The 13,342-nt window shown below is 43.2% G+C and overlaps 1 protein-coding gene across 1 annotated transcript in view; it reads left to right on the top strand.

Annotated features, from left to right (window-relative positions):
- Nucleotides 1–13,342, top strand: part of PDE10A (phosphodiesterase 10A) — a 100,563-nt gene that overhangs the window by 46,475 nt on the left and 40,746 nt on the right. Inside the window, exons 9-11 of the mRNA XM_055591450.1 lie at nucleotides 4,618–4,760; nucleotides 7,057–7,149; nucleotides 10,147–10,333. Coding sequence (XP_055447425.1) covers nucleotides 4,618–4,760; nucleotides 7,057–7,149; nucleotides 10,147–10,333 — 423 coding nt within the window. The remainder of the gene's footprint in view (nucleotides 1–4,617; nucleotides 4,761–7,056; nucleotides 7,150–10,146; nucleotides 10,334–13,342) is intronic.

The raw sequence follows: 13,342 nt of genomic DNA, 5'->3' as shown, positions 1-13,342 counted from the left end.
TAACTTAAAAATGTTTCCTTCTGTTCCTTTCTTTGAGTTTATACCAGATTGGGTGTCAAACATTATCAAATTTTGTAAGTCATTATTAAAATTATGTAATTTTTCTTCCTTTAATCAATTAGAATAGGGAGCTATATAATTTATCACTTAATGTCAAATGACTCTTGCATTCCTGGAATTATCGACCCCTGTGTAGTTGGGGTTTCCCTGGTGGCTCAGACAATAAAGCGTCTGCCTGCAATGTGGCAGACCTGGGTTCCATCCCTGGGTCGGGAAGATCCCTTGGAGAAGGCAATGGCACCCCACTCCAGTACTCTTGCCTGGGAAATCCCATGGACAGAGGAGCCTGGTGGGCTACAGTCCATGGGGTCGCAAAGAGTCAGACACGACTGAGCGGCTTCACTTTCACTTTTCATGTAGTTGTAGTCTGTACTCCTGAATTGGTGGCCATTATTTTTCTGACTTTTTCATCTACATACATAAGTAAGATTGCTCAATGGCTGTCTTTTTTGCCTGTACTTAAATTCTTTTCCTCATCTGTAATTCAATTAATGGATATTTTCTCCCTCTCCCCCCTCTCTCATATCAGACTTCCCTTGAGCTTTTTTGTCAGTCTGGACTCTCTGGTGTAAGGCAAAAGGCGTCACTACCTAACTCACATTAGCCTGAGAGAATCAAGGGGAAGTTTCTTAGCTTGTATCACACTGGAGAGACCTGAATGTTCAGAATCCTATGATTGCTTAGCCTGGGGGCTCATTCATCTTCAGGAATGCGTTGTTCTGGGTCTGTGCAGGTCACCTCTGTATGGGCCTTGTCCTCTGGAGACTTCACTAACCATAAGATCAGCAGGCTTCTACTCCTTCCTTTTTGGCCTTCTAATCTTATATATATTTTTGACACAACCAGATATTTTCAGTCTTTTTAATTAACTTTTTTATATGACAGCTGTAATTTCATAGATATCATTTACTAATGAAATGTACAGTTTAATTATAGCTTTAGTAGTTTCTTTGCTCATCAATTTTGCTTACACTCCAGGTCATCCTATGCTTTTTTGAATTTATGTATTAATTTTTTCTTGAGCTCATCTCCTTTTCCAAGACAGTTCAAAAGTAGTAATTTTCTAAGTACTTTGTACTTCTGAAATATCTTTATTTTGTCTCATATCTGAATGTTAGCTTGATCTGGTAAAGAATTTTAAGTTTAAAATGTTTTCCTCAGAAATTTGAAGATACATTTCCACTGCATTTGAAATCCTCTATTGCTGTCAAGAATTATTTCCACTTATAAGTAAACCTGTGTTTATATGTAGGAGAGAGAGAGAAGGTGTGTAGGAGACAGGTTGGCTTTTATAATGACCTTGTGGCTCAGTTGGTAAAGAATCCACCTGCAATGCAGGAGACCACGGTTTGATTCCTGGGTTGGGAAGATCCTCTGGAGAAGGGATAGGCTACCCACACCGGTATTCTTCAGTCTCCCTTGTGGCTCAGCTGGTAAAGAATCTGCCCGCAATGTGGGAGACCTGGGTTTGATCCCTGGGTTGGGAAGATCCCCTGGAGAAGGGAAAGGCTGCCCACTCCAGTATTCTGGCCTGGAGAATTCCATGGACTGCATAGTCCTCGGGGTCTCAAAGAGTTGGACACAACTGAGCGACTTTCACTTTTCACTTTCTGAGGCTTGGAGTTCATAACTGTTACCAAAATATGCCTAGGATTTCTTTATTAATTCTTTTCCAGCTTCTGAGTATCATTTCAAAGTGAAAGCTTAATATTCAGGAGAATTTAAAAAATAAATGTATATTTAGAGTGACTTATCTTAAAGCAGAAGTTTTTCCTACTACTTGTAATTGTTTTCAGTTGATTTTCTTGATTTTTCAACATATTCAATAACATCGCGTAACATTAGAACTATGGTCTTTTACCTGCTGATGGTTTAGTCCCTAAGTTGTGTCTGACTCTTGAGATCCCATGGACTGTAGTCTGCCAGGCTCGTCTTTCCATGGGATTCTCCAGGCAAGAATACTGGAGTGGGGTGCCATTTCCTTTTTCTGTCTTTTACCTAATTGTGTATTAATAATTATGATAACATTTCTTTGTCTTGTGCATAACTTTAATATCTTAACTTTAATAGGATGATTCTGATATTTTATCATTTTCTATGATGTAGACTATAATTTTCACATATTATTAGGGTGTCTGTGTATACTGATGTATGTATGCATACATATACATTTTTCTTCTGCAAAATTTCTATTTTAAAAAATTTTATCATAAATACTGAATTTTGTTACATATCTTTTTTGATAGCCATGATAATAGTCATGTGATTTTTCTCTCTTTTTTTTTATTGCTTTATGAGCTATAATAATAGACTTTCCAATACTGGAAGTTGTGAGTAAAGTATAATTTTAAATTATTGAAAATTTAAAAATATTATCCTCAATTTGACTTGCTGATATTTTTATTATAATTTTTCTTCTCTTTCCAAGGTAAATTGGTCTATGATTTTCTTTTTTATAGTATCTTTGTCAGTTTTCAGTATCAGTGACTTAGCAAGGGTTGTAAAAGTAACTAGAGAAGTTTTTTTTTGTCTGAACTTGGGTGTATGTGTTGGTTACTTAGTCATGTCTGACTCTTTGCAACCCCATGCACTCTAGTTCACCAGGCTCCTCGGTCCATGGGATTTCCCAGACAAGAGTACTGGAGTGGGTTGCCATTTCCTTCTCCAGGGGATCTTCCTGACCCAGGCATCTGTCTGAACTTATACTAGTTTAAATTAGATGAGACTTTATTTTTGAAAATTCTTAAATGATTTGGACCTGATGCCTTTTATGAGGATAATTTTTTTTTTACAGTATTTCAGTTGTCTGTTTATTCTGATTTCATTCAGATATTTCTCTCCCAAATTCATTTTCTTTTTCTAGAAAATTGTCCATTTCATCCAGATGTTTACAACTATTGACATAAATATGTGCCAGAGTGTTAGGCAACCGACATGGCCACTAAGGGTGGCCATCTCACCCTTAAGGGATCATCTCACCGTAGATGATCCAACAGTTCAGGGGCATTATTGTCACTTAATAGTTCAAGATCTCCTGAGCCTTCCTTCCTATATGTTGTTCCTCCTCCTCAAGTGTTTATTAAGAGTTGTTAGGTTATAGAGATATCTGGTATGTTCTAACCTGAGGCCTGGCAAACTTATTATGAAGGGCCAATAGTAAAGCTTTATGCTTCGTGGGCTGTAGTCGCCTACAGCTATTCAAGACTGCTGATGTAACAGCTGTGAACCACTCATAAAGCATGGTTCCGTCCCAGTGAAACTTTGTTTGCAAGCGAGGTGGGTTTACATGACCTGTGGACGTTAGCTGACCTTTCTCTAAGCCTGGTTCTGGGCACTTGGGATACTGTGGAGGAAAGGAAGCAGTTTCTACTGCCCTGGAGCTCATGAGTCAGCTAGTGGAGGAGAGAAGTCCCCTGGGAGTTGACACTCACGATGCCCAGGGTACTTGGTCACGGTGCATAAGGCACATCCAGTGTTTGTTGGGTGAGTGCATACAGCTGCTAACAGCAGGGAAGACAAAGACAAAAGATGAGGAAGAACAGGTCCCTAAACCACTCTGATTTCTTTCTGTGAAATCTCTAAGGTGTTTTTACGAGATTATATATTTTTCCTCTGGCCACAAGGTGGCCTAGCAACCTTTTGCATAGACTTTGTGATGGTTCTTCTCGAGCTGTCATTTCATGTCCGTCATCTAAAGGGTTGACGTTGCCAGAATTCTGAATATATGTAAATACAATTTTTGTGACATCGCTGTAATCCCAGCCAACTGGGGACAGTGAGTAGTGTTAGGCATTAGAGAAATACTCGTTGAAGGGAACTGATGGACAAATGAATGGCTATATTAATATACAGTTTTCCATTCAGAAAGAGTAAAGCTTACTTGTTTCAAGAGCTTAGGCCATGGAAGCAGCTCGTGTGAGTTCACGTGCCAGATCCACCCTCTACAAGCCATGTGGTAGTAGGCAGGTTGCCTCTCTGTGTCTCGGTCTTCTGGCGTGCAAAATGTTAGTGAGGGTTAAGTGAATTAGTGCACATAAGTGCCGAAAAACTGGCGCATAGAGAACACTAATTGTTGCACATTATTGTTAGTGTAAAAAATAAGGTGCAGCTAATGTAAATACGAGACTTGGAGTCTCGTTAGAGGTTGTATTTTGTATTTTTTTACAACTGGTGTTTCATAAACACCCACCATCGGAATAGATGCTGGCCTTCCAGCTGGCCTTTGAGCTGACTTGAGACTTGGACGAGGGCACCAGGGAGGCCTGGGAGGTTCCGGAAGAGGAGCCGGGGCGGCGGGTTCTCGGGGAGTGAGGCCGGTACCTGCTCCCGCCCCCGGCACCACAGCCAGGATGCAGAGCAGCTGCTGGTGCGCGCACATGGCCAGTGACGTAGAATTAGTTTCGCCCTTATGTGCCTGTATTTATCTAATCATAATGCTCATTTCCCACCCCGTTCCAGTCTAAAACAGCCGCAATTCATATTTATTTTTGATAACATTTACCTGCAACCTCTTTGCATCTCTCACCGGCTGACTCTCGTTTTCTCGTTTGTCTGTAGATATATGCAAAAAACCTGGTGAATGCCGACCGTTGTGCCCTTTTCCAGGTAGACCATAAGAACCAGGAGTTATATTCAGACCTTTTTGATATTGGAGAGGAAAAGGAAGGAAAGCCCGTCTTCAAGAAGACCAAGGAGATCAGGTACAGCGCGCAGGAGCGTGCGGTTGCTGTGGCGGCAGCCGGGCAGGTGCTCCGTCGCCCACTTGTCTGTGCCTCTTCGCAGGCGTGCGGACAGCACTTGTCATACTGTGATATCATTCCCACCAGGACCCGCCTCCTGAAGGTAGTGCTTCTGGGCATGACATTGCAGTGCCAGCGAAACCGCGCCTAGGAAGCTTTAGCGTCACTCCTGGAAATGCCGTCTTCCGGAGGCGGTCCTTTTGGAAATCATGTTGGAAAAACTTACTAGTGCTCCCAGGTAGGTAAAGGTGCGCCCCACCTGGAGTCTGCAGGGCCTCCTGTGTCTAGGAGCAGGTGTACTTAGACAATTTTGTCCCCTCCCCCTCGCAACCTATAGAGCTGTCTGCAAGTCCGGACCGCAGTGAAAACTGACCCGGTATATTCCCTAACTTCAACACAGTATCCTGCAGCCCAGCAGCCGGTTTAACCGATCGCAGCGCACTTGTGCTGCGTCCTGAAGCTAACGAGTTCTTGGATCTGTCAGTGGCCGCTGTTGTCACTTACGGGAGCAGCACGGCCTTTGGCTGGGGGCTGAGTCCTCCCACCATCGGGGCACCTACACGGAGCACTGTCACGGAACTAGTACGCGTCAAGCTGAGCACTCAGAAGCTGTCTTTTTTAGACATTCGCATGTCTTCTGTTTTATACATATGTATGATGCTTAACTACTTTTCCACAAGGTACTCTAACGTACGGTAGTAGTGGCAACATTCCAAGTGAGACGCTGTCCCTTATTAACAGGCCTGGCGCTTCATCTGGGCCGTCTGTCTGCACACAGGAGCCTGGAATGTGCGCACACCGCCGCCCGCCACGGGGTGCTTCGCCTTCTGTGGTCCCGGGATGCTAGTATTCCATACTCACAGGACTCTGACTGCAGGCGCTATTTAGGGTTTTGTAGAAAAAAAAAAATTTCGTTTGTTTATTTAGAGGTCAGTAGATTCGTCTCAATATAGTCATTTAGGTAAAGTCACTTCTCCTGCAGAAGGTTTGAGAGCTCCTCAGCAGGGCCGGCATTGGCCTCATTTTGAAGACATTAACTTGGAGCCTGCACTTACAAGCCCGGGCAGAACAGGCAGCGGGGTGTGGTGGGCTGTAACTCTCTGGGCTGAGCAGTCAGTGCCAGCCACTTACTAAGGGCGTGTGCCTCGGTTACGTTTCCACTGATCGGAGATAGAGACCACCCTGAGCTACCCTCAGACCAAGAAAATCAAGAATGAACCGTGAAACGGGCTCTGGTCTCTGCTCAAGGCCGCCTGACGTGTCGTGTTCATGTTGCTCAAAGCACAAGAAAACGGGGCAAAGACAACCTTGTGTTTTACGTAATACAGTGCTGGGTTCACTTGTTGGTGTTTTAAGAAAAGTTAATTCTCTTTGGTGTCAGTTCTCTTTTGAATTTTCCTTAGGGAAATCCATGGGGTGGAGCTTTATTTCAAGAATGATAATTTTCTATAATGTTGAAAATGTAATATTGTGAGAGCTATTTTTCAGCTACTGAAATATGCAGCTATTGTGATTATAGATATGTTAAGTATGTTTTGAATGAGAGCATGTATTATTATAATATTATAATGAGAAAACTATTTATAAATATGAGAATATACTTATAGATAAAAGAAATGACTGATATTAGATATTAAAGTGTATCCAAGTATAATCAGATAATGCCTGTATTTTGGCTGTTTTTAAATTTAACGAATTAGAGAAGTGAAGATACCAGAAATTGTAAAGTGTGTTATTTTGGTATAGTAGTTATATTGCAGAGGCCTTAAAATTGAGGTCCTGCATCTCAGGATCATATAACCTGTGGGTCTGGTTATATGTGTGGTGGAAAGTGTACTGGTGTCAACCTGCATTCTTGTTTTTGCTGTGCCACTCATATTTTAAGTATATTGGCAAGTTACTGAACCCATATGGGTCTCAGCTCACAGGAAGAATTATTTTTAAAAACTCATGTTGAAACATCTTGTAAATTATAAGGTATTTTGCAAATCTAAACGATTATTATTGGTCAATGCAGGAGAAGGCTAGTTAATTTTTCAATTTCAGTTTGTGATTCAGCATAATTTAATACATTACGAATTAAGTCTTGTAAGGTCTTCAAGTGATTACCGTGCAGTGTTTTTCTGCTTCACCTTTATACATTTTATAGTAATACAAGCGTTTACAATAGAAGTCTTTTTTATTCAGTGTTTGCTGGCAGTGACGTGTCTCAAGTTCTTCTGCAACATCTGCATGCTCCTCTCTTCTGTGTGTGCAGGTTTTCAATCGAGAAGGGGATCGCTGGCCAAGTAGCAAGGACCGGGGAAGTTCTGAACATCCCAGATGCCTACGCAGACCCGCGCTTCAACAGGTGAGGCGGCCTCCTGTGCTCCAGCGCTCCTCCTTTCCCATCCAGCTCAGCTGAAGCCTCTGCGGTAGGGCCCCAGCTCGCCACGTCCCAGCGCAGTCAGTTTTTCCTCTTTGATGCTATTACACTTTCTTTGAACCAACTTATTATCAGTAGTCAGTGTTTTCAGATCTTTATAAAAAATGATGGATTCTAAACCATTGATAGTCTCTAGCTGTGCATGCTGCTGCTGCTAAGTCACTTCAGTCGTGTCCGACTCTGTGTGACCCCACAGACGGCAGCCCACCAGCCTCCCTCGACCCTGGGATTCTCCAGGCAAGAACACTGGAGTGGGTCCAGCTGTGCATATGAGTGTGCAAAGTCGCTTCACTCGTGTCTGACTTTGCGACCCCATGAACTATAGCCTGCCAGGCTCCTCTGTCCATGGGATTCTCCAGACAAGAGTACTGGAGTGGGCTGCCATGCCCTCCTCCAGGGGAACTTCCCTACCCAGGGATCAAACTGACATCTCCTGCACTGGCAGGCGGATTCTTTACCACCTGGGAAGCCCCTATCTCCAGCTACAGGAGTTTAAAATGTTTTAAGGAAAACTAAAAAGCAAGAGTTTAAATTTATAAATTTTTTTTCATTATAGTGTCATCATTTTGTCCTAAGCATATTCTTTAGCAAACCGAATCTTCAAAGGCTGTAACACGTAGTGATAAAAGTACCTATTTTGAATCCTGGTTCTGTCCTTCGTCACCTTTACAATGACCCGAAGTGAGTGACTGAATCTGTCACAGCCTCAGTTGTTTTCTCATCTTTAAAATGGGCACAGTAATACCTATTTTGTAGGGTTTTTTTTAAATTTTATAATTAGAGAAAGTATTCAGAAAAGGCCTGGCGACTTCACATGACAAAGTAGGAGCTCAGTCAGTTGCAGACTTTATTGGATGTTAGGATTGCTAATAAATTTTTGTTTGTTTTGAGTTACTTTGGAGAACTAGAAACCAATTTATGTAATTTGATTTAAAAAACTTTCGAAATTGAAAGGCTCAAGGTTGATGCCCTGAAAGTTGACGGTGATGGTTCACCTATTTGACAGCAGTGTTCTGTGCGTTCACAACCGGGTTCCTTTAAGGGGCAGGTAAATAGCACAAGCAATGGGGAGTGTCGCAGGTGTTTGATTAATGTCATATTTACATAACTTTCATATAAACAGAGCTGTATCCTGGTAACCTATTTTTTCAATAAATTGAGTGTGTTGAAAATCTCAATTTTTGTCTTAAAAAAGCCAACTTGTCATTTTAGTACTTAAATATTGAAAATATTCATATATCCTTATATAAAAGCTTTTTAAATAACATGAAAAAGCAGGCAACAGATTGTGAGAACAATTTGCAAAATATATATCTGGCAAAATATTTGTATCTAGCATATATATATTAAAAAAACTTCCAAGATAACCCAATTTAATAAATAGGACACAAGATTTTAACAGATGCTTCACAAAATAAGATCGATGAATGGCCATTAAACACATGAAAGACATTTGATCTAAGGGAAATGTAAATTTAGTTGACTATGAAATCCTGTTACATACAAGCTTGAATGGTTAAAATTTTTAAAAAGTGATGCTAGCAAGCGTTGGCAAGAATGTGGAGAAACGCGGACGCTCATACCTTGCAGGTGGGAGTGTGTGTTTCTGCAGCCACCTTGGAGAATAGATTCACAGTGTCTTATAAAGTTCGGCACACACAGCCCTTGTTCAGCTCCACTTCCGGGTAACACTCCAAGAAAAACAGCACCTGTCCACACAAAGACTTGTAGACAAATCTTGAGGGCAGCATTATTCATAATTGCCCCAAACTGGCAGTTAACAAATAATGTCCATTAACTGGTGAAGAGATCAAGAAAATGTGATGTATCCATACCATGAGCTTCTGCAGCGGCTTAGTGGTAAAGAATCTGCCTGCCAGTGCAGGAGACGCAGATTACATCCTTGGGTTGGAAAGATTCCCTGGAGAAGTGAATGGGTATCCACTCCAATATTCTTGCCTGGGAAATCCCACCGACAGAGGAGCCTGGAGGGTTATAATCCATGAGGTCACAAAGAGTCGGACACGACTGAACAACTGAACACACACACACACACACACACACACACACACATATCCACACCATAGAATACACTCAGCAAACAAAAGGGCTGAGCTGCTGATAGTGCAACACGGGCGAATCTCAAAACCATCACTCTAGGTGAGAGAGACCCATCAGAGAAGGCTACCGTCTAACTCACTGCCCGTAGTTGTAAAATTGCTCCTATGGAATGACTCCTACTTTCAAAAACTGTTTTGAAACTTTTTCCCCTAAATCAGGAGTCAGCAAATCTCTTCTTTGAAGAATCAGACAATAGGTATTTTTGGCTTTGTGGGCCACAGCATCTGCGTCACAGCTCTGTTGCAGGGCAGTGGGAATCCGTCAAGGAATGGTGTGGTTGTGTCCCATTTATACTGTTTACAAAACTGGAGGGCGCCGGTTTGTACACAGTCTGTAGGTGGCTGACCCCTGCTCTAAACTGTTACGGTGAGGAGTCCCATTTAAGTTTGTTCAGGAAATTTACGGCTCTCATAAACCTGGCCAAGTGCAAACAAACGGGTCATTTTTACCAAATGTATTAGACTGTTCCTCCAAGTCCAGAGTTTGTGTGTACTTTGTGATGTGGGATGTACTTGGTGATACGGGATGCTTCTCATTAGAACCAGATGAGGAGCTGAACACCTCCTGGAGATGGTTCTGAAAAACTCTCTTGAAAGCAGAACTGGGTTAGAATATTTTCAAAAAGGTTTTGTTAAAAACCACTTGCGTGTGTCCCCACTGTCTTTGAGTTTAGAAGCTAACAGTTCCGTTGCAGTTTACTGGGAGAAGCGGAACTGGGCTGAGTGTGTGATGGCGCGTGGTTTGCTCTCTCCTGCCTGTGCTGTCTCTTGTGCTGCCGTCTCGCCCCTGCCGCGGGCGCAGAGAGGTGGACTTGTACACGGGCTACACGACCCGGAATATCCTGTGTATGCCCATCGTCAGCCGCGGCAGCGTCATCGGCGTGGTGCAGATGGTCAACAAGCTCAGCGGCAGCGCCTTCTCCAAGACAGACGAGAACAACTTCAAGATGTTTGCTGTCTTCTGTGCTTTAGCCTTACACTGTGCCAACGTAAGTCATGACGTTTTTACTACTTGGTGTTAAATTTTATAAACTTGGAAAGTGTTCCCCCCCATTTCCTTTATAAACCCAAAAGAGTGATTCCTGGTTATGCATATCTTAGGAAATACCTTAAAATTCCTTGGAAGGAAACAAAGAAAAGAAAACTGATTTTTTTTCATTTATTTCAAGGTGTTAATTTGATAAAAAGAAAAATGAGGTGAATGTGTACGGTTTCCCTTTCCTGATAACTACCGATGTAGTTTTGGATGTAATCTACCGACGTAGAGGAGGTTATCCAAACACTTAGAGGTTGCTGTTCGCGCTGCACTTGAGACTCTTGTGCAAAAAAAAAGAGAGAGAGAGAGAGCAATAACTCAAGTCTTAACACCAAGCAGGAAAGTTTCCTCTGTGAGGAAAAGGGAGGCAGCCACTCCGCATGTTTGTGCGGTGCTGTGTGCAGGCGTGCTAAGTCGCTCAGTCGTGTCTGACTCTTTGAGACCCCACAGACTGCAGCCCGCCAGCTCCTCTGTCCATGGGTTCTCCAGGCAAGAATACTGGAGTGAGTTGCCATGCCCTCCTCCAGGGGATCTTCTCCACCCAGGATTTGAACCTGCGTCTCCTGCACTGGCAGGCAGATTCTTTATCAAGGAGCCCCCCGATGCCGTGTATTCATTTAATCTTCACAACAGCCCAGCTCTGTGTACTGAACAGTAAGATCAGGTTCCATTTATTTTATGAAGTCTCACTTTAAAAGAGCTGAACGTGTCATCTTTCTTTTACATTTTAAATGAGTTAAACATTTAGTATTCTATGAACTCTAGTAAGCCCTGGGATTTCTTTGGAAGGAATGATGCTAAAGCTGAGACTCCAGTACTTTGGCCACCTCATGCGAAGAGTTGACTCATTGGAAAAGACCCTGATGCTGGGAGGGATTGGGGGCAGGAGGAGAAGGGGACGACAGAGGATGAGATGGCTGGACGGCATCACTGACTCGATGGACGTGAGTCTGGGTGAACTCCGGGAGTTGGTGATGGACAGGGAGGCCTGGCGTGCTGCGATTCATGGGGTCGCAAAGAGTCAGACACGACTGAGTGACTGAACTGAACTGAACTCTAGTAATCTTTCAGTGACATTACTGGAATTCTGAACTCGGAGAAGATTTTATTAACCTTTTGTAAAGCCAAATCAGCATGCATGGGAATTGTCACCTTAGTAATTTAGAGAAATTTGTCTTTTTGGAAATCATAGGAGCAGCCATGTGAGTAATGAAAATAGCAGAGAAGACTCGGAACCAAATGGCAAAACAATAAAAGTCTGGCGACGAGGGGTGACCGTGGGCAGTGCACCGAGTCCTTCCTGCGGCCCCGTGCCGCCTCATGGGCGTACGGTCACCCGGCCGTCGCAGACGAGCCAGCGCAGCCGGCAAACGCCTCTGACTGCAGACACTTTTATACCGGCAGGTCTCCTCATCAGTGAACACGTGGACAGATGCATCTGCTTAGTTTAAAAGTTGCAGGAAATATAATTTCCACTATATGCTTATTGACTTTATAATTTTTAAATATATTTAATGGAATCCAGGTATTAGAATAATTTGACACCTATTAATGGTCCACTTCCCTGGAAGAGGGCATGGCAACCCACTCCAGTATTCTTGCCTGGAGAATCCCATGGACAGAAGAGCCTGGGAGGCGACAGTTCATGGGATCGCAAAGAGTTGTACACAGCTGAAGCAACTTAGCACAGTCCACTTAAAAATAGAATAAGAAGCTCTTACTACTGAAAAACTTAGTATCATTCTTTTCTCTCTTTGGACTTGTGTTTCTGTTAGCCCACAAAAGTTTATTCTAATATATGTTATACTTTAAAGTGTTTTTTTAAAAATTATAATAGTCTAAAACGTGTAAGGAGTGTTAAAAATTAATTTTGACCTGTAATGTTATGTCATGGACCTCCCAGGTGGCACAGTAGTAAAGAACCCGCCTGCCCACGCAGGAGATGCAAGAGGCAAGGGTTTGATTGCTGAGTGGGGAAGATCCTCTGGAGTAGGAAGTAGCAACCTGCTCCAGTATTCTTGCCTGAAAATTTGCATGGACAGAGGAGCCGGGAGGGCTATAGTCCATGGGGTTGCAGAGTCAGACTTGACTGAGCAACTGAGTACACAGGATTCAGTTCAGTTCAGTCGCTCATTCATGTCGGACTCTTTGTGACCCCGTGGATTGCAGCACGCCAGGCCTCGCTGTCCATCACCAACTCCCGGAGTTTACCCAAACACATGCCCATCGAGTCGGTGACTCCATCCAACCATCTCATCCTCTGTCGTCCCCTTCTTCTCCTGCCCTCAATCTTTCCCAGCGTCAGGGTCTTTTCCAATGAGTCAGTTTGTGACAAATACCACAGACTGGGTGACTTAAACAACAGAAGATTATGTTTCTGTGGTTTTGACAGCTGGAATTTAAAGATCTGACTACTGGCAGTTTGGTTTCTTCCAGGCCTGTGGCCTCCTGCCTTCCTGTGTCTCCAGGGGTCTTTTCTTTGTGATCGTCTGTGTTCTAATCGCCTCTTCTTATAAGGGCATAGCTCATTGGATTAGGGCCCGCCCTAGTGAAGTTTGTAGACCTCTTTAGTCTCCTTCCTTGGGGCTTCCCCAAGTGGCTCAGTTGGTAAAGGATCTGCTTGCAATTCAGGAGACCCAGGTTTGAGCCCTGGGTAGGGAAGATCCCCTGGAGAAAGAAATGGCCACTCACTCCAACATCTTGCCTGGAGAATTCCTTGGACAGAGGAGCCAGGCAGGCTACAGTCCATGGTATCGCAAAGAGTTGGACACAACTGAGTGATTAACTGTTTTTTAGCATTCAACCTAGAATCATTCCTTATTCTGTCTTCTATGTCTTAGGCATTTTGAAGTGTATAGTGAAAGTGAAAGTCGCTTAGTCATGTCCGACTCTTTGCAACCCCATGGACTATACAGTCCATGGAATTCTCCAGGCCAGAATACTGGAGTGGGTGGCTTTTCCC

The sequence above is a fragment of the Bubalus kerabau genome, chromosome 9, assembly GCF_029407905.1.
Source record: "Bubalus kerabau isolate K-KA32 ecotype Philippines breed swamp buffalo chromosome 9, PCC_UOA_SB_1v2, whole genome shotgun sequence".
Taxonomy (NCBI): Eukaryota; Metazoa; Chordata; class Mammalia; order Artiodactyla; family Bovidae; genus Bubalus; species Bubalus kerabau.
Note: the sequence above shows the minus strand (reverse complement) of the source record. Positions and strands in the feature narration are given on the sequence as shown.